This window comes from Galleria mellonella, unplaced genomic scaffold, assembly GCF_026898425.1.
Source record: "Galleria mellonella isolate WM207_F2 unplaced genomic scaffold, CSIRO_AGI_GalMel_v1 utg36, whole genome shotgun sequence".
NCBI lineage: Eukaryota > Metazoa > Arthropoda > Insecta > Lepidoptera > Pyralidae > Galleria > Galleria mellonella.
Genome location: NW_026442086.1, coordinates 2,142,474 through 2,168,073, shown reverse-complemented (window position 1 = coordinate 2,168,073; position 25,600 = coordinate 2,142,474). Strand labels below are relative to the sequence as shown.

General features: G+C 31.2%; 1 protein-coding gene across 4 annotated transcripts in view; it reads left to right on the top strand.

Moving 5' to 3' along the window:
- The first annotated feature begins 372 nt into the window (after positions 1-372).
- LOC113520481 (calcium-binding protein E63-1) overlaps positions 373-25,600 on the top strand; it is a 42,141-nt gene continuing 16,913 nt past the window's right edge. The window contains exons 1-3 of one of the 4 annotated variants that reach the window (XM_026905807.3): positions 373-600; positions 10,631-10,663; positions 19,495-19,579. In XM_026905807.3, coding sequence (XP_026761608.2) covers positions 499-600; positions 10,631-10,663; positions 19,495-19,579 — 220 coding nt within the window. In that variant the 5' untranslated portion in view covers positions 373-498. Of the gene's footprint in view, positions 601-961; positions 1,159-1,543; positions 1,568-6,052; positions 6,605-10,630; positions 10,664-19,494; positions 19,580-25,600 lie in introns of those variants that run through there. The other 3 variants (XM_026905812.3, XM_031910447.2, XM_026905808.3) reach the window with 3 other exon arrangements.

The following is a 25,600-nucleotide window of genomic DNA, read 5'->3' as shown; positions in this document are numbered from 1 at the left end:
TAAAACGATCATATATTATGTAAATGCGTGATTTAATTTTTTTCTGTTTATTTATTTTAAAGTTATTTCTAGAAATAAGTACTAGTGGCAACAACGACATGGTTGGATTATGCCACCACATAGTTACATTAGGTACTGTTTCAGGAAAATTGACAATTGATATAAACAGACTGTATTTGATCAGAGATATATTACTGTCCAATAAATATTAGATCAATTAAAATAATATCTTCCTACTTCTCAGGCCATATGCTATGTTAAGATACAATTTAGTATGTCTCTTAAGATATGAGTGCGGTTAAAATAGACTTTCTATAATTATTGTGTGTTATTGTTGTGGGTTGCATGCATGTGATGCTAGAACGAAGCGACAACAGACAGGTGGGAGCGTTCAACGAGCGAGCATCGAGTTTTATGTAACGCGAGGGCGCGAACGTTGCGTCGACGGCAGTCGGCAGTGCTCTGCGGACCGCCGGGGCACACCGCGAGTAACGTGACATGGACCGGGCGAGCGGTAGCCCGCCGTCCAGCCCGACTAGCGCGCCACCCGCGCCCACCGGCTTTGGCGCTTTCTGCAGTGCCATATCGGACACTATCTCGGTATGTATCACCGGCATCAGTGCCGCCGATTGTCTTACGCCCACGCTCTTCTTTGGGATAAATTCGTCAAGTCACATTCACAGTCACAAAATTTGGCGCCAATACACGTTATCTGCCCTCAATAGATTCCCTACTAGAAACTACAATTTAAGTGTCGCGTCCCCTGTCTATTTTGAGGCGCACGTGGCTCTGGAGGTCAGCGAGCGAGGTCTTCGTAACGAACGGTAACGCCGGTCGTGGGCAACGTGAAATCAGAATAAAAGTCATGGAGAATAAAAAAATATAAACAAGTTTATTATTAGAGTGCTCGTTGAGGCCGGGTCGCATGGTCGTGATTTGTCAGATGGCTGTGATCTACCGAAATACCCGCGCATTAAACGCCCGCTCGAGGTGGGACGTATGTACAAAGGCTGCCAGCGACATCGCACTCGTGCTGTCTCTGCAAATCGGTGACCACGAACGGTGCTCTGGTACCCACCGCGCCGTGGTAGTCGCACCGCATTCGTAACTCCGCGCTCGGTCGCGCATCGCTACACTTACACGCATCCTCTATCGGACGTAGGTACCCCCATCCTTGATATGATATCTCATGTTCTATAAACCTTTGTTTACAAGGTATACAGATAACAAACAAACGGATTGATTAAATTAAAATGCCGGTGATTTGTAAAGTAATAAAATAATACGAACGTGTTTCAGTATATTGGGATATGGATGGAATGTTTGTTTTTGATACTTCTCGCGTATCGCCCACGTGCTCGCAATAATTGGCATGTTTACATCAATACAGTTGATTACTTTTCTTTTACAAAGTGGATGAATAGTCATATTATATTCTTGTGTCTATATACTAACAAATAATAATTTCATTTGATTTGCGCAGTGAAATTGTGTAATGTTATTGGATCTGTGCTTGTGATATTAAACTGTGAGTGGTGAAACAGGTGCAAGTTTATTAATGTTAAATGTTTGCTATCAACTTTTTTATCTATAAATAATAAAATAAAAACAAAGCGATACATTATAACATTTCACTTTGTTTTCATTTCGGTATCTATAGATTTTTTTTAGTGTATTTAAAGAACTTGTACAGTTGTTATTTGAATTTTATTTATAGATCCAATTCAATAGTTTTTCTTAGTTTTGCAGTTTTCTAATAACAGTGAATTAATTAACGTATCTGATCGTCAAAAACGACATTAAAAAAATGTAAACAATTTTTTTACCAGAATAGCTGGAAAAACAAAACAGGTTTTTTTTTTAATTAGGTATTCTACATAGTTTCTTTTTTAAGTTTACGAATTGAAGTGATTTTCAAAACTCTATTAATTATAATATTTTTTGTAATGATAACCGTCAATCTTGACTCGGTGTAATTTTTTTTTTATTTTAAATAAAGTTAAATAGTAATTGGATTTTAATTAAATAATACCTAAAATATTTAGTACCTTTTTATATTAAATCACATATTATTAATTGTCGGTATCCGGTAAGTTTGTTTGCGTTGGAATGTAGGACATATACTTGCGTATCAAATTTCCTTAAAATCTGTCCAATTGTTTACCTATAATATATATATGTCTATATTACAAATATCATTTAACAAATTTAATTAAGTAAAGTACATATTTAGTCTGTTTCTATTTTTCTTTCCTTTTCTAAAAGTCAAACCTGTTTTATAGAATTTATAGGTCGATTTAATTTTTAATTCATTATATCATAATTTATTTGTATAGATCCTTGTACTGATAACATTGTATATGTTAATTTCAAATAATCAATTGTAAGAAAAAAAATCATAAAAAAAAGAAAAGAATTTAAAAAGAATCGTCGAAAGCTTGATGAAAAATTTTCAAGTTTTCTCAGTGTATTAGCAAACTGCGGTATAATAATTGATATTGCGCCTTCAATGGTAAACAATGTAATCGTATACGAGTAAGTCCTCATTTGCTACTAAACTTAAGACGACTTTGACTTAGTTTGCTCAAATACTGAATGGAATAGAAATTTAACGTTAAGTACGTTCCATTTAACGTATATAGAGATGTACTCGTATTCCAATGATAAATCCACAAATCATAATTGCCCTACTTTTGTCTCGAACTGGCTAAGTATTGTTTATTGTGCGTAAAGTTTTAAAAAGAAAGTTAAAAACAACATTCTCTTTAAAATAGGTTAGGTAATATTTAATTGGTCGTCATATTATAAAAGAACGGTACGATTAAATAGAATCTAAGTCCTAATTTAGAGTATGAAAGTAGATTCATATGATCGATTACACAATAAAAATAAATTAAAAAATTGTTGGTAATTGGCAGAACGAACAAGTATTAAAATCAGTTAGTAGGTATTTTTTTTTAAATTTTTGTTACAATTTCTCTTTCTGCAAGATCTAATTTTGTGTTTAATTTAGAATTAAAATTTGATCAAAGCACTTTGCACCTGCCATGTAAGTACGGCATCGATTTAAATCTCTTTGGTTAAATAACCTAAGTTCCAAAGATTTGTACGTTTAGGTACTTATATATATCTTATTCATAACTTATTTATAATAATTTAGTTAGATTTCAATTGTTTTCTGTTTTTTTTTTTTACTTTATCAAAAATAGTGGCTTAACAATATTTCGTTTAAAATAGCTTCATTTAGTTATAATATTATTTTAATTACACGCTAAGACAGTAAATTATATTATTTTTTACATAGATACATGCTTAAGATTATATAGATAGACCATTTAGTCTCAAAAACGGGTCAACTTATTGTCAGCTAATTGTCAAATTAGCTGACTCATTTTTTTATTAATGTTCTATACACTTATGCATACAAAATATATCTTGATGTATTATTTAATAAATAAAATGAGTATTTTCGCATTAAAAAGACGCAGAAATTATAAGATAGAATAAATATAGAAGCTATAAAGGATTCACTCATAACTAATTCTTTATCATGCAAACTTGTATGAAAAATGTTTACCCGCTTTTCTCGAAGCATTTGTATGGAAATACTCTATCTATATAATCTAAGATTATTTGATTTAGAACAAATGTATTTGATTGTCATGCATATCTGAGGGTAAACAATAGATTAGGTGTTGTCCGGTTGGTTTCAATGTCACCTCGGGTGGTGGGTGGTGTTTATACAGTTATTCGTATTTGAGCGGGCTGCAAGGTATAGTCCACCGTCTACCGCCTATAACCGCAAAGGTTGCCTGCATCGATCGCGGTCGCCAGCACATAACGCCATTGTCCTCTTTATCCAACGAAGTAGAATCAAAGAAATATAAATTCTAATGTTTAAATAATATTGTAGTTAATATTAAAGAAGCTATATACTTTAGCAATTATATTCAGTACTTTTTATTTGATAACTTCAATTATTTTTTATTTTATTCTACGCGTCTATTTATTTAGGTAATAATAATAACTTAAAATTTTGTCCTATCAAAAATAGCGTCTTCAATCGTAATTAAATCATAACAATATCAATATTACAAAGGCTCTTGACTAATTAGGTATTACAAGAAATGCGTAGGTAATCCGTATTGCTTTACAGTACGGTACAGTACTCTTTTTAAATTCATTGGCTGTCGTAATCGTTATTATTTAATAAATTACTGTAGTCATATTAATTCATTATCATAATATGGATATCACGATAAACGAAAAAAATTAAAGCAGTTTTTTTTCAGTTTTGTAATGCTAAATAAGAAAATATCGGCGAGTAGACAGCTCTCTGTGTTGTGGGGGAGGGGACCTTGTTAGGGGGGTTTAATAATGCCATTTTACATAAATCATAGTACATTACACAGCACGTATGATTCATGTAAAGTAGCTGTAAAATAACTATTTTACATGAATCATACTCCTCAGGATCTTATTGAATATTTTTTTTTTTTTTTTTTTGTAATTTGCTCACACATAAATCAATTTCTCCAAGTAATTATTAGAATTATTGTTCTTATATTGTATTATGATCAGTTGTATTTAAGTTTTTATAAATTCATAAAATATACATAGAAAACACTCAAGCTAATACAAATGAACAACTATTGAAATGGGAAGTAGTTCTCTAAACTACTACACCATCTAGGTGTGTATACATAGAGATTTGATAGCTACTACTATTTACCTGTTGACAGACGTGTAATTAGATATTACAACTAGGTTTCAGTGGAACATTTATCAAGCTTAATGGATTTGAAAACATGAGCAGTTTGGCTCTATTAATTCTGCGTAATATGCTTGTGGCAATTTAAGTTGGTGACTAAAGATCCTGTTTATTTCTAAATGGATTATAAATGGTTTTGTATTTTATTTTTAATAGATTAATATCGATAAATAAATTTGTTACTGGTTTACATAGGCGCGGTACCAGTTAATCATGATAGGGGAACATGGAGTGATGTCAGTTAACTCATTAAGACGTTAAAAATTAACGACGGCGGTATCCAAGAGGATCACATGGAATATGCTAGCAAGGTAACCGCGAGCACTGTTACAAACAATCTCTTCTAATCTATATCACAATCCTAGGTTGTGAAGAACATTAAGAAGATTTTTAATATTTATCTAAATATAATAATATTATAATAGCAACGACTTTTCGTTTACAGTTTAGATTATTAGTATATGTAGAATTATATACTCGTAGACTAAAAAGCCAATGCATCAGCAAGATTATCAGATATATCATTAGATTTTCCCAATCCATTGAAATTAAAAGATTTTTTTAACTTTACCTATTTCGGTATGTTGCTTGTAATTAAGTAAACATACAAGTTTTTGACCTGCTTTCCGGTGTATACTAATTGAGCTGAATGTTTGCATAATTATGTAAGTTTGATAACGATCCAATATTAAGGTGTCTGGAAATGATCATAGGATCAATTACAGTTAACGTTGTTATTGCTGTATATTTACAAATTAATTTCAAAACTTCTCTTCTTTTGGAATTTGTAAGTATCTACTGCATTACTCTAATTATTAATATTACATTTTGTAATGATAAATTAAAAAGTTAAATTCTCTTCTTTTTTGTTTGTCATATTACGCATAATTACTATGCAAGTGACTCATTTTATACATAAACAGAATTTTCAGTAAACGGTAGGTACCCATGTAGGTATTAGGTAGATATATGATTGATATTTATGTTGATAAAGGTACAACTATATAGACTAAACCCATCGTACCATTACATGTTTTGTGATGTCATGTTTTAAATTGTTTTGTACTTAGTACGCACCGAAAAGTCATACAACCAAGTCTATTTGGCTAATAGTTCGTCATAAAATAGCAGTCTATAGTTTTATAGGTGTTTACAAGTAATTGGCAAACATCGACATAGCAGTTTGCAAAATCATCAATTTTTTGTGTTGTACGTTGTAAGTGTAGGTTCCTTTTTATGTGATAATTTAAAAGTTTTGAAAAGTGTTAAATAAATAACCTTGACAGTTGCCTATGCACAAAAACATCTGACTACAAGTTTTAATCGCAAGCCAATGAAAAATCTTTCGAATATAACAGATTAAATAATTTATTTTCTTAGGAAGTTGTATATCGTATTTATCTAGTTGTAAGAGGTTTTTACAATATTGTTCGCAGTCTATTTATCATACGACATACTTACAGCATTATTCGACTCGAGTGCTTTGCTAGGGAGGGACAACAGTGAACGTGCGTAGGATGTGTTGTTAAGTAATATCCAGGCGACATCAGGCAATCATTAGTTTGTAGAAATATTGAGAGATTTTAGAACGTCGGGAGAGAAATAAATTGTAATGTGTACACACTAGACTGTTCGGTTTCTCGATTAAAAATAGACGATGGGAATACAATCGTGCAATCTCGGCCACTGTGTCTACTATTTCTGAATGTAACTTGTTCCGGAAACAAGAACAGGACCAGGTTACGAGGACTTGTTTTGAAGATGAATACGCACTGTCTCTGGAGTCAAATATTTCAGACCATTCGCGCTGGATTATTACGATTCAAACATTATGTAAGTCTATACTATTAGTCTCAATTAAATGATGATCTCATTTAGTATACATGTACTAACTATTGTAGACACGTAGGATAGTATGTATGTGTATTTATTATAAACTTAAATTTTACCGATGATTATTAAAATATTTTTACGTTCTCTCTCTTCGTCCTCTTCATTACTGAAGGTCGTGTCCTTGAAAGGTGTCTGTTGCCTCTCTTATGATGTTATTCCATTTTACACGGTCTTCAGCTTCTCGCAGGGCAGCTGCAATCGACAGTCCCGTAACAGCGGTTACCTGGTCCGACCATCGATTAGGCGATCGTCCGCGTGGTCTTTTTCCCTCTATCTTGCCTACAACCATTAGTTTGTCCAGATTGTCGGACTGTCGTCGAGCAATATGACCGAATTTTTACGTTAATATATTATATATTAATGGTAGAAATCTACAGGAGTAACTAAGTTGTGTATTTTATTTGAGATATGACAACCATTTTTCTAGATACGACAACAAAATAAATTTTATTATTTATTGGGTACGCGGAGTATAAAGATTAGATATTAGAAAAAGATTTCCCGACCCTTTATTTTACTTAAAATTTGTTAGTATGATTGTAGTGTATTAGTCTAAAAGTGCAATTTTCACAAACATCTAGAGTTCTAAAGTGGGCCAATATATGAATGCTACCTTTAGTGTCACAGACTAATAATACAAATATACTTATTACTTAAAGTCGTTTATGATTAAATGCAACAGTTACCATTTTACACTAGGAAGGTTGTCAGTTTATCATTTCGTACAAAACAAATCGCACCTAAGATATTCTGTGTATACCTACGAAAATAAATCGCAAAAGAATTATAAGATTGTATTTACGATTTGACTAAAAATTTTAGAAATGCTTATTTCTGAAACTATAATGTTATGCCTGATACAAATTAAGATATAAACAGGTAGCGATAATTGCAAATGATTTCAAAAGTCTTGTCAGACGTCCAACATCTAGTTGTCTCGCGATCACGACCACACTCAAAAGTATTTAAAACAAAAAATATTAACCACACGTGATTAAAACACGTTTAAATCTTTTATATACTCGTATATGTGAAAATGTATGATGTTATTATACTATAGATATAGGCATTTGTAAGGGTGGTCGGGTGGGCCCTGTCCCCCCCCCCACCCTAGAAAATAATTTTAAACACGCCAATAAACGACAAAAAAAATCTCTTATAGAGAGTTAGAGATTCTCATTCGCTTGTATTACGCTAAATATTTACAATATTTTGAATTTACTACGCAAGGTTTACGCACTAGATAGTTATTAAACATTTTGTATAAATAACATTTTAGAGAGTTACCGGCACTTAATATTAAAATAATTCTACCTTAATCTACCACATTACTGTGCAGAAAATTTACGGAGTGCCTATGACCTTTGAGGTTTACCTACTGATAGTATTCATAGTCGTCTGCTACCTATTGCTACATGAACTATTGTTGATATTTTGATCAGTTCAGTTTCTGTACTTGTCTTTGCCTATTATTCCTGTATATCCAGCGACCCATCTAACGTCTAACTTTATTGTACGTCTGTTCACCCAAATTAGTTCATGCTTGCTCGACACATACAACTAGTTTAGATTAGATACGTATCAAGTAGGTACTTTACTATTATATTAAAATTGTAAATTGACTGTATTTGTCTGTACATAAGAAATATTAAAAAAAAAAATTGATATCATGGGTCATAATAACAGCAATATATGCCAAAACAGTCATTTTAGGAAGTTTTGTATCTCTGTAAAAGTTTATTAGAGTATCACGAAAAAATTACTGCGTCAATAGAATGCATTTTTCATACTTGTCTTCCTGAAGGTCTAATGTAAAATCTGGTTTATGTTTTATCTTGATACAGTATCTAGAGGTTTTCGCTATGGACTTCCAAAATAAACACGTACCTTCGTACGTGTTTATTTGGACAAAAGCAAGTATCTTATACAAGTCTAACACCTTTTATTCCCTAAAATATATACATAAATTTCTCACTACAAATATTAGCTGCACGACTATGACTAACAACACTAGATATGGAGTGGACGATACCACTCCACGTCTAGTATTGTTGGTGATAGATAATTACTCGAATGTGGTCCGTGGGACCCAAAATGGGAATGCAACCTTTGAATTTAAATATTCGTATTTGGATCATTTATAAATGAATGTTACCTGCATCGTGTTTCAAAGAGCCCATAAGACATCGCATACCGTTCAGTATACGAGTACTACGTCAAAGTCTTTTAAGTAACAAAAACTGCCTTGAAATTATTAAAGCTAGAGGGCGACGCCCTCACACGAATAGTAATAGTAATAAATAAAAAGTACTTAGAACTATGATAGGTTTTGATTTGTGACTATATTTTAACATTTATAAAAGCATCGTAGTTTTTTAAGACTTATCTTTATAATATTTTTGTATTTTATTAAATAATAAGACGATATTTGTACGTAATACAAAAAATTTATAGAATAAGTAGAAGTCAAAATATAAATATCTAGAATTTTTTCTGTCACTTTGTTTTTACAGTTGTAGTTAAGAAAACTTAATTTGTTATCTGTTGTATATGTGGCGTGTTCATATACTATCTAGAAGTAGGTACCTACTTTAAAATGCACGCGTACGTAGTTGCGTGCAAAAGCTAGTATATTTGAATGTTGTATATCAGGGACTTTAAGAAGATTTAATTGACAACATTAATCAGAGCTATTCTCCTGATTATTGGATCTTATTTCCATTTATCTCGATTCTATAGTCAATGTCGCCGACTCATCGACTCACCATTCAAGGACAGCTTTATTCTAACAGCTAACGGTCTTTCTATAGTCTTTAAATATTCTAAGGAGCTTGGAAAGTAATAATTAAATGAAATACAGCAATAATATTACGTATTTCGGGTGATTACATCGACCTGTATCTCCTGAAAATCATCATGGTTAATTACGTGTACTAGTGAATTCGATACAAAGAATTGTACTTTCGTCGTTGTTTTATACTCCGCTATTATAGAATTACTTTGTTACAGATTTCAGTGATTTCAATGTGAAAATATAGGGGGGAAAGGGATTGTTAGTAATGGAGACTGAGAATCCTATTGTTAGCAATATACCCAACCAGGTCGACCTCCTCGCGGTTCCCCCTGGAAACTATCATGATTAATTCCTGATGAATTCATCATGATGGGCTAACTGGTCTGTTTTCATTCTCATCTATCACCCTTCACTGGTGCTCCGCCAGCGTATCCCATTAGCGCAGGCGGGGTTACTATATCATTTTCATCCATCAAAAAAAAAAATGTGAAAATATATTGTATTTTTTCTGTATACCGATATTATGTAGATTTCTATATATATTAGTATATTTATAAGCTGGTAGACGTTTGTACTACGTTAGTTATAGATATTTTATTTACGTTTGCGCGATATATTTGCCAATTCTGCGTCAATTTGATTATTTCTTTTTGAAATTGAGAAGGAACTCCCTTGGTCCCTATACGAATTTTGTCACGATAACTTTGTTTTTTTTTTACAAAATACTTAAACGCAACATGAAATTAATAATTTTGTTCTGCAAAAAAAGCGACTTCAATTGTAGTAAAATCAAAAATAAAAAAAGTTATTTTGATTAAAACTAAAATACTGAACCGATTTTGATGAAATTTTTAATAAGACTAAATTGGGATAAAAAAAGAATTTTCCAAATCGTTTTATCGTCAGTTCTAAACCGATTTGGAAAGTTCCTTTTAAGTTATGAGGTAACAAATATATAGAAAAAAAAGTACAACCAAATTCTGAATCTTCTTTTTGAAGTTGATTGAAAATTGGATTGAATTTGCTAAAAAATACCTACATATAGGTAGGTATACACAGTATTTAAGAAATAAAAAGTAATACTAAATATAAATAGTGCATTCTAATTTTGGTTGTATTTAATTATTTTTATATGTAATGTAAATGATAAAATTATTGTTTATTTTTTTCAGGGTATGGCAACTACTTCGAGGACTAGAAGAAAGGTGAGCACAAGCACTTGTATGTGGTGATTGTACCAGACTTTTTTACCAGAGGGAGACTTTGTACAAAAGTCGTTTGCTTCGGCACCTCTGTCCCATTCGTGTTTCTACCGTGAAGCAGTTGTGTTTGCATGGTTGTGTTTTGGTTTAAAGGGTGGGGTATGGCAGTGAATTTACAGAGTACAGAGGAATAATATCTGAGTCCTCAGGATGGCAACGCATGGGGGGTATCATGGGCGAAACAGTATACTCTGTTATGTGTATGGTACTGCTCATGTCTATAGGCGACGGTTACCACTTTCCATCACCAAGCTTGATGGGCCATCGGCTTGTTTGTCATTCTAAGTTGTATAAAAAATATTACATTATATTGGTTTAGGTATATTATATTGTAGGTAGTATTTTATGTGTCACTGTTTTCACTCTCAGGATTTTATAGAACATGACTAAGGAAAAGCACAGTCCACAAATGTAATACCTATAATAATATTTATTAAACTATAACTACCATGCTGTCTGTTTCTGACACAGAATGGGCCACTTTTTTCTTTCCCGTGGGTGTCGTAAGAGGGGACTAAGGGAACTTAATGGTCGAGGGATGGGTAGCAGCGTTCCTCTTAAAACATAACCAAAGGCTAAATGTGGTTGCCAATCCGCTTGCTAAGCGTGGCAACTACTGGCAGAATTTCCCTTATATGGGAGGCCTATGGTTACCATTGGGCAGTTAATAGCTGATATGATGATGATAAAACTATAACTAAGAATAAATAATGCATAGGGTGAAATGGATATTGTTAGAAAAAAGTAGCGAAGCTGAATATATCCACCAAAGAAACATAGGTCAACAAACGACTAAATAATTTTTTTGACATATGAGGTCACAGTTAAAAATTTGTAAATAAATTAAGGTTATACATAAGTTTAGTTTTCTTAATATATCATTATTTATGGTTAGGGTATGACGAGAACTTGTTAAAGATGCTGAGATTTATTTTTTGTACCGTGGCTCATAGTTGAATACACAGGAATGTATGCACGCATGGAATTCGTCAAAGCGTAGTGCTTGCTCCCTTACTGTTCGGGAGCGCGGTCGTGTAAACTATTTTATGTATGAGAACATTCGCAAATATGCTGTTTTGCCTTGACCTTTTGTCATTAATTTGTTTTTCTTTGTTTTGGTCGCGGAATTGTCACCTAAATGACTAGATGTGACAAGAGAAATATGACAGTGCCTTGTGATTTATTAAAGCAAACATAGTCTTTATATACACAATGATCGTTATCTGCGATTTCCTTAGGTATATATCAATAAATAAAGCCTCAAAGACTATTATTTGTTTCAATTTTAATGCATAGTGTAATTGTATATGCAAAGTTTTTGCTTTTTTTTTTGTTTTATAAAATAATGCAAAAATAACTAACAAATGACGATGGAATATATTTATATTTAAGAATATTATGCTTAAATAAAGTTAACAATACTAAAACCACAAAATAAGTAATAGTACTAAAGTACTAAAACTAAATAACTATAATACTAATCTTTTTCATTACAAGTTCACGAGGTCAATGCACTGAATGGCTGGATGTGTTCAGTGTATTTTATTTGCCTGTTTATTTGCCTATATATATATTATATTTTATTTTATTGACCTGGCAGTGGCGTTACGCAATTTTTGTAATAATGTAGCCTAAATAAGTAATCTTATTTATTGTAAATAGATTTGTCAAATTGCTTCATGGCGACGTAATCACAAAAAAAAGCAAATCATTCCTTTTTTGAAGTAACTTCCATAAGAAGATTCCCAATCTTCTTATGACATTTACTTCAAAAAAGGATTTATGTCAAAAGTAAAATAGTTTTCGCAAGTGTCTGCTAGTTTTTGGTTATTTTATATATACTAACATGATAACTAAAGTTACAAGAAAATTTATTTTTTAACTGTCATAATAATATGCAGGCATATTAAGTATCCATATCAGTCATTAACTGTCCACTGTTGAACATAGCCTTCCCTTTTTGGGGGATTTTGCCACTATTACCACGCTTGGCAGGCCGGTTGGCAACTCAGTTAGGCTTTGGTGATGTTTTAAGAGGGACGCTCCTGCTTTTCCCTTGACTATTAAGTTCCCTTAGTTGCCTCTTACGAGATCCACGGGAAAGGAAGAGGTGCTCATTTTATGCCGGGACGACGATTATTTGTATGAGCATGGCAGCGAGCACGTTGCTCAATTATGAAAAATAGAGAATACTGAAAAATCAATCAAATCTAACTGCAGGGTTTTTAATTCGATAAAAAACTAAAAACATATTAATAATACTGGCCTGGCCATCTTTATGTTCAAACAGTGGAATACTTCGAATCGTTCAGATGTGAAATCGTCTATGATGTTCTTTGATGTGCAAAACTCGAAGGACAGGCACATTCCTATAATGTCTAGTCTGTCTTGTTTAACGCTTCGCGTCCACGTCAAATACTTGTATATTCATCCCTTTTGTCAATTTATTGCCGCTTCTTATGTGAATCGAACTTTTTATTTTGAAAGGTAAATATTTTGAAATCAATAGCACACTATGATCTCTATCGCGAAATATTGACATTGCGCGACGTTAATAAGAGTTTGTTTGTTGATGGGTGAAAATGGAATGGTAGCACCGCCTGCGCTAACGGGATACGCTGGCGGAGCACCAGTGAAGGGTGATCGATAAAAATGAAAACAGACCAATTAGCCCATCATGATAAATTAATCAGGAATTAACCATGCTAATTTCCAGGGGGAACCACGAGGAGGTCGACCTGATTGGGTATATTGCTAGCAATAGCAAAACTAGGGATTTTTAGTCTCCATTATTAACAATCCCTTTCCGTAGGTTCGATTCTGCGTCGATTAATTTCGAAAATATATTTCTAATATGCTTCAGATGTTAGTAATCTAATAAATGATATCTACATAACTTCAATATTGCACGTAAATGAATTTAATGGGGTTTTGTGGATAGTACGATAGAGATGTTCATTTTTTGGTTTTTTATAATACAAAAATTGGTATGGTAACCTAGTTGGAGAAGAAATATGTGGCATTAATGATTAAGGTATATCATTACACGGTTGTAATATAATATTTTTTTTTAAAAGGACGTTGTATGTTACAAAATTGTAGGTTTTTTACCAGACTAAGTATATTTAGTTTTCTAAGATTCAAATAATTTTAGCAGCGAAATACTGTTTGTTTTTATATAATTTCAAAAGGTAAATAAATTAACAGCTTACCTGATGAAATGTTCTATCGTTGCTTACCTATATGAAGAGCGCAATTTTCAATATTATATTGTATAATATAAAATGTAAAATATCTAACCATTAGCTTACCCTGCAACCTAATTGCTGTTTCTGTGACTATATTCGCGTTAGCATTGCCGTTTCATTTTTAATTTGACGCCTTCTCTCATTTATCGCTGTCGAAGAGCTAACATTTAATTACTGTAAACTGTGAGTTTTATTTTTAACTGTAACTTGTGGCTAAAAGATAATACTACGGTAACTTATCAGGTGATAGCGGTAATCACTTACCGTTGGATAAGTAGCCAGTTTATATATTTATTTAGCGGCTTATATTCCATGAGCATATGTTATTTCTATTGAAAATTAAACATTGAGCTGAAGGACAAAATTCGACTACACAAACATTTATAAAGATATTTTTTAGACATATATATAAGTATTAGGCGCGTAGATAATATTGTTTTATATCTATTGATATGACGATGGTAATAAATTTGTTCTCTGGAGATAAATTTCATTCGAATTTCATAAAGATTTTGTTGCGGGGATTTCTTAGTAATTACAAAAATAAAATAAAAAACAATTAGAAAACGTTATGATTGACATTTGATAATTAATGAAATCATGCACAATAATAATTAAGCAAATTCTTTTATGTTAACTTTGGTAGAATTGAGAATGTACATGTTTATGAATATTTCAGTAGTGTTTACACGCAGTCTCATCACGACAACTACATTTATCATATGAACCTTCATTTACTAAAAGTGGTTAGTTTGTAAGTTACGTTTAAAAATCGATTTAATACTCATGATTCATACAGTATGGAGGTAGGCATCCTGTTTACAGGCTTGGGTACACTATGTAGTGTTTGTTTTGCAATTAAACGAGTTGATTTAGGTTTGTCTTTGAACACGATGTCGGCATCTGTGTACAAAGCTACTTACCATCTTTACGTTCAATATATCACAGCGTAGTTTATTTACCTTGGTTCGGACTGTCATATTTTTTTCACAAGGTTGGTCCGCGGAGCTGTTTACGGCGTTGTCGCGAATTGACGCGGTGCCAAACGCGACATACTATTTCTATGCAAACTTCACTCGATCGCATAGCACTTGTCGTTGTGTGTATAGTAGTTCCTTGTAATAGCATTTTGGAATAGTACACATTTAAATGGAATTTAAATGTGTACTATTCTTGAGCAATAATTATTTTTTTTTCCTATATTAATAATTTACAATCAATCTAAGATATACAAACAGGGTAGAAACATAGCGTATTAGACTTAATTAACTAATCACTCACTTTTATTCAGATGTCGAACAATTTCCCACTATATATTACTCTCTATTGGAGTAATGCTTTTTCTGTAGTTACTTTTATCAGCCGATTTCAAAAGAAGGAGCTTCTCAATTTAGTTGTATTTTTTTTATGATCGTTACCTCATAATTCTTCTTGTTGTTTGATACACTTATAGATTGATTTTATATAAATTTTATCAAAATCGGTCCAGTAGTATAATTTTTAGACTAAAATATCTTGTTTTGTCATAATTTAAGTCGCTTGTTATTTGTGGACCACAATCTTTAATTATTTTTAATTTCAATTTGGAGATAGTTTTTAGTGTATATTTTGTATTAATATTAACTAAGGAAATGCTACAAGTCACGGAGTGTATTCATAAAACAAATGTTAGTTATAGATCAATAAATCAACAGTACATTTTACACGATTATTTTATAAATATGTAATTATAAAACTTTCAGATTGTGATTGTGACTTGCAGCTGATTATTTAAAGTAGAATCAACAATAGATCCCGTGGAGACCCTAAATGTCTCAACGTCAAATTGTACTTGGTTACTTTACCATTTTATTTTATTGAATAGACTATAAGTACATCCAACAGTGAATTGCAGTGGGTTCATAATGAGATGATAATGATAAGACGAAAAATATAAATTAACATAATTATTGTTACTGATGGTCCTCTTACTTCAATGAAGGTTATTTATTTAATTGGGTCGTTCTAACACGTAGATAGGTATCCGAATTACCAATACAACTTGGCATGATTGAATAGTAAATTTGGCATCAAGCCGTTGCATGTTAATCTTGTCTATAAATATTATATAATGTGAAAGTTAGTAAAGATGTTTGTATATTTATTACTTAATCTCACTTACACGAAGTAATGGATTTGAATAAAACTTGAATTAGATATAGATCACGGTGTAGATTTTTTTAATGGATGGATGAATAATGGAATGGTTACCCCGCCTGCGCTATCGGTATACACCGGCGGGGCACCAGTGCAGGATGATAGGTGAGGATAAAGCAGGTCAGTTGGCCCATCTCACGGTGTAGATTAAAATATGGCATATAAACTTTTATAAACAAGATTTAAAATTACTCCAAATTTTATTACGTGTAGTGCTATACAAGAATGAAGTTGCGGTCATCAGCTTGTTGATATTACAGTAGTTATGTTTACTAATATACCTATAGTATCTATTTAGAAAATACCAACACTAAAAACTCTTTGTTGTGTTTGCCATTTGGCAGCTGTAATACAGATTCTATTCCGGATTTCCGCTAAAAAATGTGTAAGAAAAAACACTTGATTTATCAAGTAGGTGTAGTAGATTATATGACATAGGTAATTTAAATGTTAACAGATATTTGGACAGATTAAATTTAAACCATGCGCAAAATAACGAGTCAATTTCAAAATATACTACGATCGATAAGTTACACCTACACTTATCTCATCATATTTATGTACTTTTATATACACTTTAATGTACACTTACACTTACCACTGCTTGTGGCTTTGCTCGTGTGTCCCTAAAGATTTTTACGGTTGCACGCAAATTACTAAAATTATATTTTTATTGGATGTCTACAACTGCGAATCTAGGTACCTGTCAGATTTCAACTAACATTGGTATCATAGTACATTTTATGATGTCCATGAAGCTGTTCATGTTTATAGCTGACGGTTACCATTTTCCATCAGATGTGCCGATAGCTCGTTTGCCATTCCAAATACCATAGAATAGCATAAATTGCCTTCGGGTTAGACAAGTTTCGGGGTCGGCAACGCGCACGTGGCACCCCTAGTGTTACAGGCGTCCATAGGTTACAGTGACCGTTTATCAGACGAGCTGTATGCTTCTTTGCTACCTTTGTGGTAAAAAAAAAATGTGAGATTATCTTGCGAACGACAGGTGTTTTTTTTTTATTTAAAACACTAAATGTAATTATTATTTTAATGATATTAGTTCATTTGTCTATGTAATTTACAAACTGATATAATATTAAATAAAAAGAGATTTCATAAACTATACTTAATTCAAAAAACAAATTAGAAACAAAGTAATGTATGACGTGCGTTGCGTGGTGTCAGGTGACCGTCCTCGGAAACGTCGGAAAATGACACCTTTTCTTCCGTTTGAAATTCCTGCATTGTAAAAGTCGATAAACGGTCCGCCGGAATTCTCACCACAAAGGACTTAAAATTCACTATGTGATGAAACTTCAACCGTTCGTTCGGTCGTATATGTATAGTTTTCTATACGTATGTATACATTTAATTTTTGTTATAAGGATGAGTATATACAAAGATGCAATAAGTATATAGCGTGTAACGAATTATATTACAAATACTTTTTGCAACTAGATAATGACAAACAAGCTTATGGCCCACCTAATGGAATGCAGCTACTGTTGCCTGAATGAATAAATGAATAGCACCTTAATCTTTAGAAAATCTTTTTAAATATAATTTGGTAGTTTTTACGTAGATAGGTGGAATTAAAACTAAAATACAGAACGTGCAGTAGAACGAGGTTTCGTTTCTCTGTTCTCGATGCATGTCATTTTCAGTACAAAGCACTATTTTAGTGTACAGTGAAAATAAAACGTGAAAAATGACAGTTTAACTAATAGCAGAGTATAAGTAGTAGTATTACTATTTCGTAGAATTGCAAGGTTCAGCGCACACTCTTCGTTTGTAAAACCATGATAGTTATTTACAATAGTGCAAAAAAACATTATTATTTTTAATTGTCTAATCTATTATCAAAGTACGACGATACTTGGTGACCTCCATAACGCAGTGGGTAGTGGGCATGTTGTTTAGTAAAAATGGGGTCCTAGGTTCGATTACCGGACAGGTCAATTTGTGAACCATCTTTTCCGAATTGGTTCTGGGTCATTCCTATAGGCGTTCATTGTTTAGTTCTGCATAATACAGGGAATTGTAGCTTGAGGGACGAGTGATTGGTATAATTGTGTGCCTTAATATTATAATTTTAAATTCTTTATACAGTAAATAGCTATTCTTAAATTTATATACTTGTATACCTATATTCCGTATAATGTGGGGTAGACTATGTAACAAGATACTAGTATTGTATCTGTATTGAAATTGACAGCTTTAGTTGAAATCTTTACAGGTATGACTCAGCTTATAACTGATCAAATGGCACATTCCTATTGAAAAAGTGCCAATTTCAATTTGTCTTTAAAAATAAACAATAATTAGGGACTGACTTATCTGTGTATTATTCAAACTATTGGCTTCTGTTGTGACTATGATTCAACTAATGGGTTGCTTTTGGGTTGACATAAAAGGTGTATGTAACATTAGTCTTTCGATGTATGGAATGTAATGTATGGAAGACGGAGTAGGTACTACATCTTAATACTGTGCTTCAAGTGTTACACATAATACAATGTGCGTGGAGCTTCGTGTGCGTCAGTACAGTCAATGTTCCTAAAACCCATGGTAGGGGTGGGTAATATATATATAGCAATATCAATATATTTGAATTACAATATTTATATATTGGCCCAATAACAGATAAATTGAATATCGGTTATTTAATATATAAAATGTGTTGGATTAGTATCGATATTACCCATGTTTAATCCATGGTATTACAGCGATGTTTCCTTTGAATTGGGCTATTATATTAATTTTTTGCCATTCTTAAAAAGCCTGCTAAGTTTAAAATATTTTGAATTATTTACTTTATAACCGTTTATATTCTTCGTCTTGGCATGTTATAAATCATATTAGTATTTTAATAAAAAAAAATCCTAACTTCTAACTGAGTTTTCAAACACATTTTTAATAACAAAGTTTAAATTTGGTAATTTTTTTCATAGATTAAAGATGCTATTGGCATTCTCTTTTTACAAATTTTTAGTGCGCCACAACATAACCTTTTAAATGACTAGTAAAACAAAAGAAATTGTTTTATACTACTTGATCACTATATTATCTGAAAATTTCCTACATTCACATATATTATTAAAAAACGCTGGATATCTACATTTTATTGATTAGCAAGCAATAGTCCGATAAAACATACGACTAGATTGATAAGGTCAGCAAATTGATAAAAAAACAGTATCAGTATCATATTATTTTCTTACAGTCATTGTTAGTAATATAGTGAGCCATCCTGGTGGCCATAGAATAAATTTTAGACATATGTATATAGCGTTTATGTCTGATAACGAAAGTGATCTCGTTTTACAGCAAGATGACGAGAAAAAGAAGAAGAAACAGTCGCCTGTGGATGATCGGCCTTCGGTGCCAGCCCCTAGCGAAGCAATGCTCAATAGTAAGTGAATATTCATTTATATAAAACACTAATATATAAATTATATTTTATTAGTCGGCATATTTAGTAAACAATCTTGACATATTATTTATAGTAATTAGTAGTTGAAAAATAAAAATTAACAATAATAATTCATACAAAACTGTTTGAATTTTAGTGATTTGTAAACTTTATGCACTATTATTTCGATAGAATTTTAATATATATATTTGAAAGATAATGTACAAGTAGATCATATCCTAGATAAAACAGAATATTTTGATTTTGTCGTAGCCGGAAAAAGTGGGATGTAGTTAGTACTTATATAAAAGCGAAATACCACTCATTGACTATTAAAAACATATTCAGAAGTTCAGAGCGATAAAGATTAAAATTATTTGAAATTTTGAGTTTTCTCATGTGACCAATATATGCAATAAGAAATATCTTTTTCATTGCTTTCTATTTATTATTTTTAATAATTTGATTTTATTTAGCTGCACTCAACATACTAGTAAATAGTACAGTTTTAATAGAACAGATGTTTTATCTTCACTTAACAATATTACGATTTGAACGGAATGATCTCGAATACTTTTTTAATTTCTTTTTTTAAAATACCTCATTACCTTTCAGTTACTTTTTTTTTTATTAAAAATTAACAATTTAAATCTACAAACAGCACTTTAAAAATGGAAACCTAAGTATTCACGTACCTATTAAGATTTCTATGTCGTTGTTAGATATGCAAGTACACAACAGTGGACGTGACATTGCACAAATTTTTTTACATTTCCAAAGTGCAACGTTACTATTATTATAATATGTAAGTACATTTTTTACATACATATTTAAAAAAAATGCGATTTCAACTTACTAGCTATTCTTACGTCATAGCTAATAGTGATTGTGCTACCTATCTATATGCCCATCAGATGGAAGATGGTAACCGTCACCTATAAACATGAACAACACCTTGGATATCGCAATAAGTGTACACTTTAAACTTCATGGTCGGATATATCTCTTATTATGTAAATTGATCTAAAATGCTTTGCAGATACAAACTTCAGTTATAAAATATTAAGACAACGGAGTGATGTTTTACGTACGCAAAAATATACAGGTAAAATCTAAGTTATCAATAATTTTTTTTTTATCAGCAAAATTTAAAATTTTACAACGCAAGTGCAGTCTAGGTGGGACCAATTTAGACAACAATTTTTTTTTAAATTGGCTCTCTTTATTTAGTTTGGATATTCTGGCTTAAGAATAAAGATTAGGATTATTTATTCTTATAGTACTGGATTGTATCACAAAATATTATTAATATTTTATTTAATTCTGTATTCCTAGATAGTCGAAGATTTTTCTCTTTGATGAGAACACCGCAAAACTATGAGCGAGAACACATCGACTTCTTCGGAAACTAGGTTGCAAAGAGATGTTGTTGTATAAATTTAAACCGGACCTCTTTTCTAATTATTTTTATATTTTATATAAATGAAATACAGAGCGAGACATGCACTTCACACCACAAAAAGTCGGTTGAAAGAAGAAAAAAAATGTATGTGTAAATTTTGTATTATACATTTTATAAATTATATATGTTGCCAACACTCTCATTACTTGTTGTCACAAAAAGAAATTAGTATTTAAATTTTGTTTGTTAAATTTAGTAGGTTTAAATATAACTTAAAGAAAAGATAACCAAGTATTGTTGAAAATATCAACGAAATACCTACTCTTCAAATGATATTAATAACAAATTTGTTTATTTATATTTTCATTAAATCTTCTGAAATAGATAAAAGATACTTGCTATTTTGTGTTGGTAAGTCAGCCAATTATGCAATTGTGATTCATTTATTTCTTTTTTCATTGATATATGTATAGAATTATATTATCGTATTATTATATTATAGATAAAATTAAGGTTATTCTGTATCAGCAAGGTTCTGCACTATAACTTCTTCAAATAAATGAAAATGAAAGATTGTAAAGATATTTGTTACTCAACCTTCTTTAAACAGCTGTAAGGATTAAATTGAATTTTAGATAAATCACACATCTAACTGAAAAAAGACGCGAGACACGACTTGTTTATCCTTTATAATAGAATACAATAGTTCTTATCTGTATTTATTTAGAATGTTTACAAGCCTTTTTTTAATCGTAATTTTTTAAGATTTTAATGCTGGGTTTGCCATGTTGACGTTCATTCATCATGCGGCACGGCATCGATTTATGGAATACTCAATTATTCTTGTCTAGAGGCATTTTGTATTTAATCCGATATCATAAAAATATTAAGTCGTTATCAGAATCTTTTAAAGAATTTCCGTTATCCCTGTTTGCTCATTAGTTAAAATGTTAATGATTAATGAGTTTGAGTTATCATCATGCATATAAACAAGATAAGCTGACAGTGTATACCTTTGAAAATTTTTATACTAAGTTGCTAATTAGACAATGCGCAGGTCATTCATATATTAATATATGTACATATAGGTACTTTCATCTGCCAAGCTAATTTCTCGTGGACTTTCGCAGCAGTGCTTATTATTTATAGTATCAGTTCTTATAGGCAATTCCTGTCTTTCATTGTTGTATTGCATCATCTTTCAAACTGAAACATATTTAGGTAAAGGAAGAAATACAAGAGACTGAAGAACAAAGAATATAATTTGTAATATAATAATTACTTACTGAGGTTCCATACAGAGAATTGTCAATGTTTCCGTCTGGTAAAATAACATGATCATAAAATTCTTCTTCATAAAGTTTCATCTCGCACTCATGTCGCGACTTATCGTAATCACCCTGAAAAAGACTTCCGGATGAAATCAAAACGCCTAATAGATAAAATATATATTAATTTTCCGATATATATACACACACATATATATATATATATATATATATATATATATATATATATATATATATATATATATATATATATATATATATATATATATATATATATATATATATTTTATTAGTATAGTAAATAAAGGATGAATTTTTTAAAATAATATTTAATTATATTTTATTAAGAATTTTTTACATAAATGTATAAAGAATATTACTTAAGTATCTCCAAATTATTGCTTTAAATTTTAATTTTAGAGATAAGTTTAGGAAATGATACTTCACAATAAATCTCATTATTATTCTGGCATCCTTATGTTTTACCTATATGCTGAATTATTGATACTAATAAATAGAAAAACTACAACTATCCCAATACAATCTCTTAATGTTACCCACTTAATTAGTAAAATATGTTGAATTTAATATTATTACCATTCACCTTCCGATTGAATTATTATCTTATACATAGAAAGATAAAGAAATTTATCATTCGGTAGCATCGATAAACAATTCACATAAGTGTTGTAGATATAAATAGGGGAAACTAATGCATTTGGCAATGCAGCAAGGCAGTGACAATGGCCGTGGACCGTGACTGAGGATTATTACGAGTGGTTGTTTACTTTGTGACAATTGTATGTGAAACATACTTTATTATCGCTCATTTTACATAATGTTATTAGACGATTGATTTATTAGGTGATATCCATGATCGTTACGAACCGTGGTAATCATTTAATTTTTAAACTGCACTATAATAGTTATATGTCAAATGTAAAATCGTGTGAAGAATTGACTAAAAATATCAGTAATTCGAAATGTAGACAAGTCGAGTTGTATGTTCACCGCTACAGCAATAGTCGACAAAATACCTCTGAGCATTCATTCCCCAAGAGATTATAGTTGTGAGGATATTTATGTAGTTCAATTATAAATAAGTAAAGCATTGTGTTCTATATTAATATCGGTTTCATTATAAGATATTTCAGAGTAGTAATGTACCCAAATTACCTAAGTGTTTCTTTTTTTTAATTAAGTCAAATAAGATTTTATTAATACAAATAAATCTATTATACCAGAACTACAGCTTATTTCTCGTAATTTGAAACCGAATTCTGAAAGTAATTTTACGTTTTAACTGCAATGATTGATCATGTAAACAGTAGGTAGAGACTATTCTCCCATGGTATTCCGCGCATAGTTCCCAAAATATCAATCACCTATATAATGTGAAATGGGTTCGTGGAACTGAGTTTTTCTTGTTACTTGGCTCGTTTTCCTTAATTTTACTTTAGTTTATAACAAACCATGACTAAGATTTAAACGGTGCCAACGATCTGGTGATCAAGATTAAAAAAATATATCTTTTGAAATAAATAGCTTTTCTTTATATTATTTAGGCCAAGAAAGTCGGAGTTGGACTAGCGTGATAGCGAGAAACGCGTTTAAAATACTTTATGAGCTATACATGACTATTAAAAAACATAATAAAATGTTCTGAAAGCTTTTAACAAACTATTTAGTGATTAACATTTGAACCACATTGTGTTTAATTGCATCATTAGTTGCTGTTTTAGTGTTTAGTGAACAACATTATATATAAAGAAACTGCACTTTCAAATCTTAAGACTTTTCGTTCCAAGCCTTTAAATTCAATCATACTCCTATTGACACAATGTAGAATACTTTTTTTTATCATCGGTATTATAATTTATAGAGTTGTATTAGATTTTTTTATGGTTCAAACATTTGTTCATGTTAAAAATACAATATATTTATTACTAATTGCAACATAATATAATATATTCATTTATTTTAACATTTATTATACAAGTAAGTAGGTATTATATGTGTTTATAGTGTATGTATTTATGTAATATTTTATATATATTCTTTATTGCACTTGTAAGTTACATATAAAATAATGTATTTATAAATGTTGTGAGCAAGGGTGGACTTATCTCTGACAGAGATCTCTTCCAGTCAACCCAGTACAGTAAGAAAGCATTTTGTTAGCGGGCAGCTGAAGTGCTACAACTATTAATACATAAACAAATATACAGTTAAATAAAATATTAAAATATATAATAAAATATTACATAAATACATACACTATAAATACACACAATACCTACCTACTTATATAATATATGTTAAAATAAATTAATATACTTACTACTTACATTAGAAATTTCGTTTAATGATTTTAAGATTTGAGAGTTCAATTAGAAAAATACAAAAAAAAAAAAAAAATATTACTCAAGGGAAAGAAAATGTGATTTCAACCTCTTCTTTAAAAGAGGTGATAGAGGGACTCTCTTGTATGTGGGAAGGGAGTTTGTTCCATAACTTGACAGCTCGATACGAGAAAGAGTTGCCCATAAAATGTGTCCTACACACAGGAAGTTCAAGCATCCTGGACTGCAGTTGACAGGAGCGTTTAGGACGGACTGGTGGTGGTAATAATTTAAACCGGGAGCGGAGGTACGATGGAGAATTAGGGTTATTGAGTATGTTATAAAGGAAAGAAAGGATGTGCATATCACGTCGAAGTCGGATAGGAAACCAGTTTAACTTGGTTTTATTATATATTTTAATATTTTATTTAACTGTATATTTGTTTATGTATTAATAGTTGTAGCACTTCAGTTGCCCGCTAACGAAATGCTTTTTTACTGTACTGGGTTGACTGGAAGAGATCTCTGTCAGAGATAAGTCCACCCTCGCTCACAACATTTATAAATACATTATTTTATATGTAACTTACAAGTGCAATAAATAATATATAATATTTGTTTGAATTTAGAAGCATAGATGGTTAATAAAATTATGTGTTAAAATAAAAATTTTAAAATTTGTATATGTAGGTGTTATATTCATCATCATCATATCAGCCATTATCTATCTACACATATCTATACATAGCTTTCCCCTTGACTGCTATAAAGAACAGTCCCGAACCCTCTGCATTCACTGGCTCCATATAATGCACTTAAGGTCGTCGCTTCATTTAATGGGGGATCAACTTACATTGCGTTTGCCTGTGCTCAAGAACCATTCTTTCCCAACGGTAGTCGAGTTTCTTCGACATATGTGACTAGCCCATTGCCAACTCAGTTTGCTTATTCTTCAGGCTATATCGGTCGATTTGGTTCTTCTGCGGAT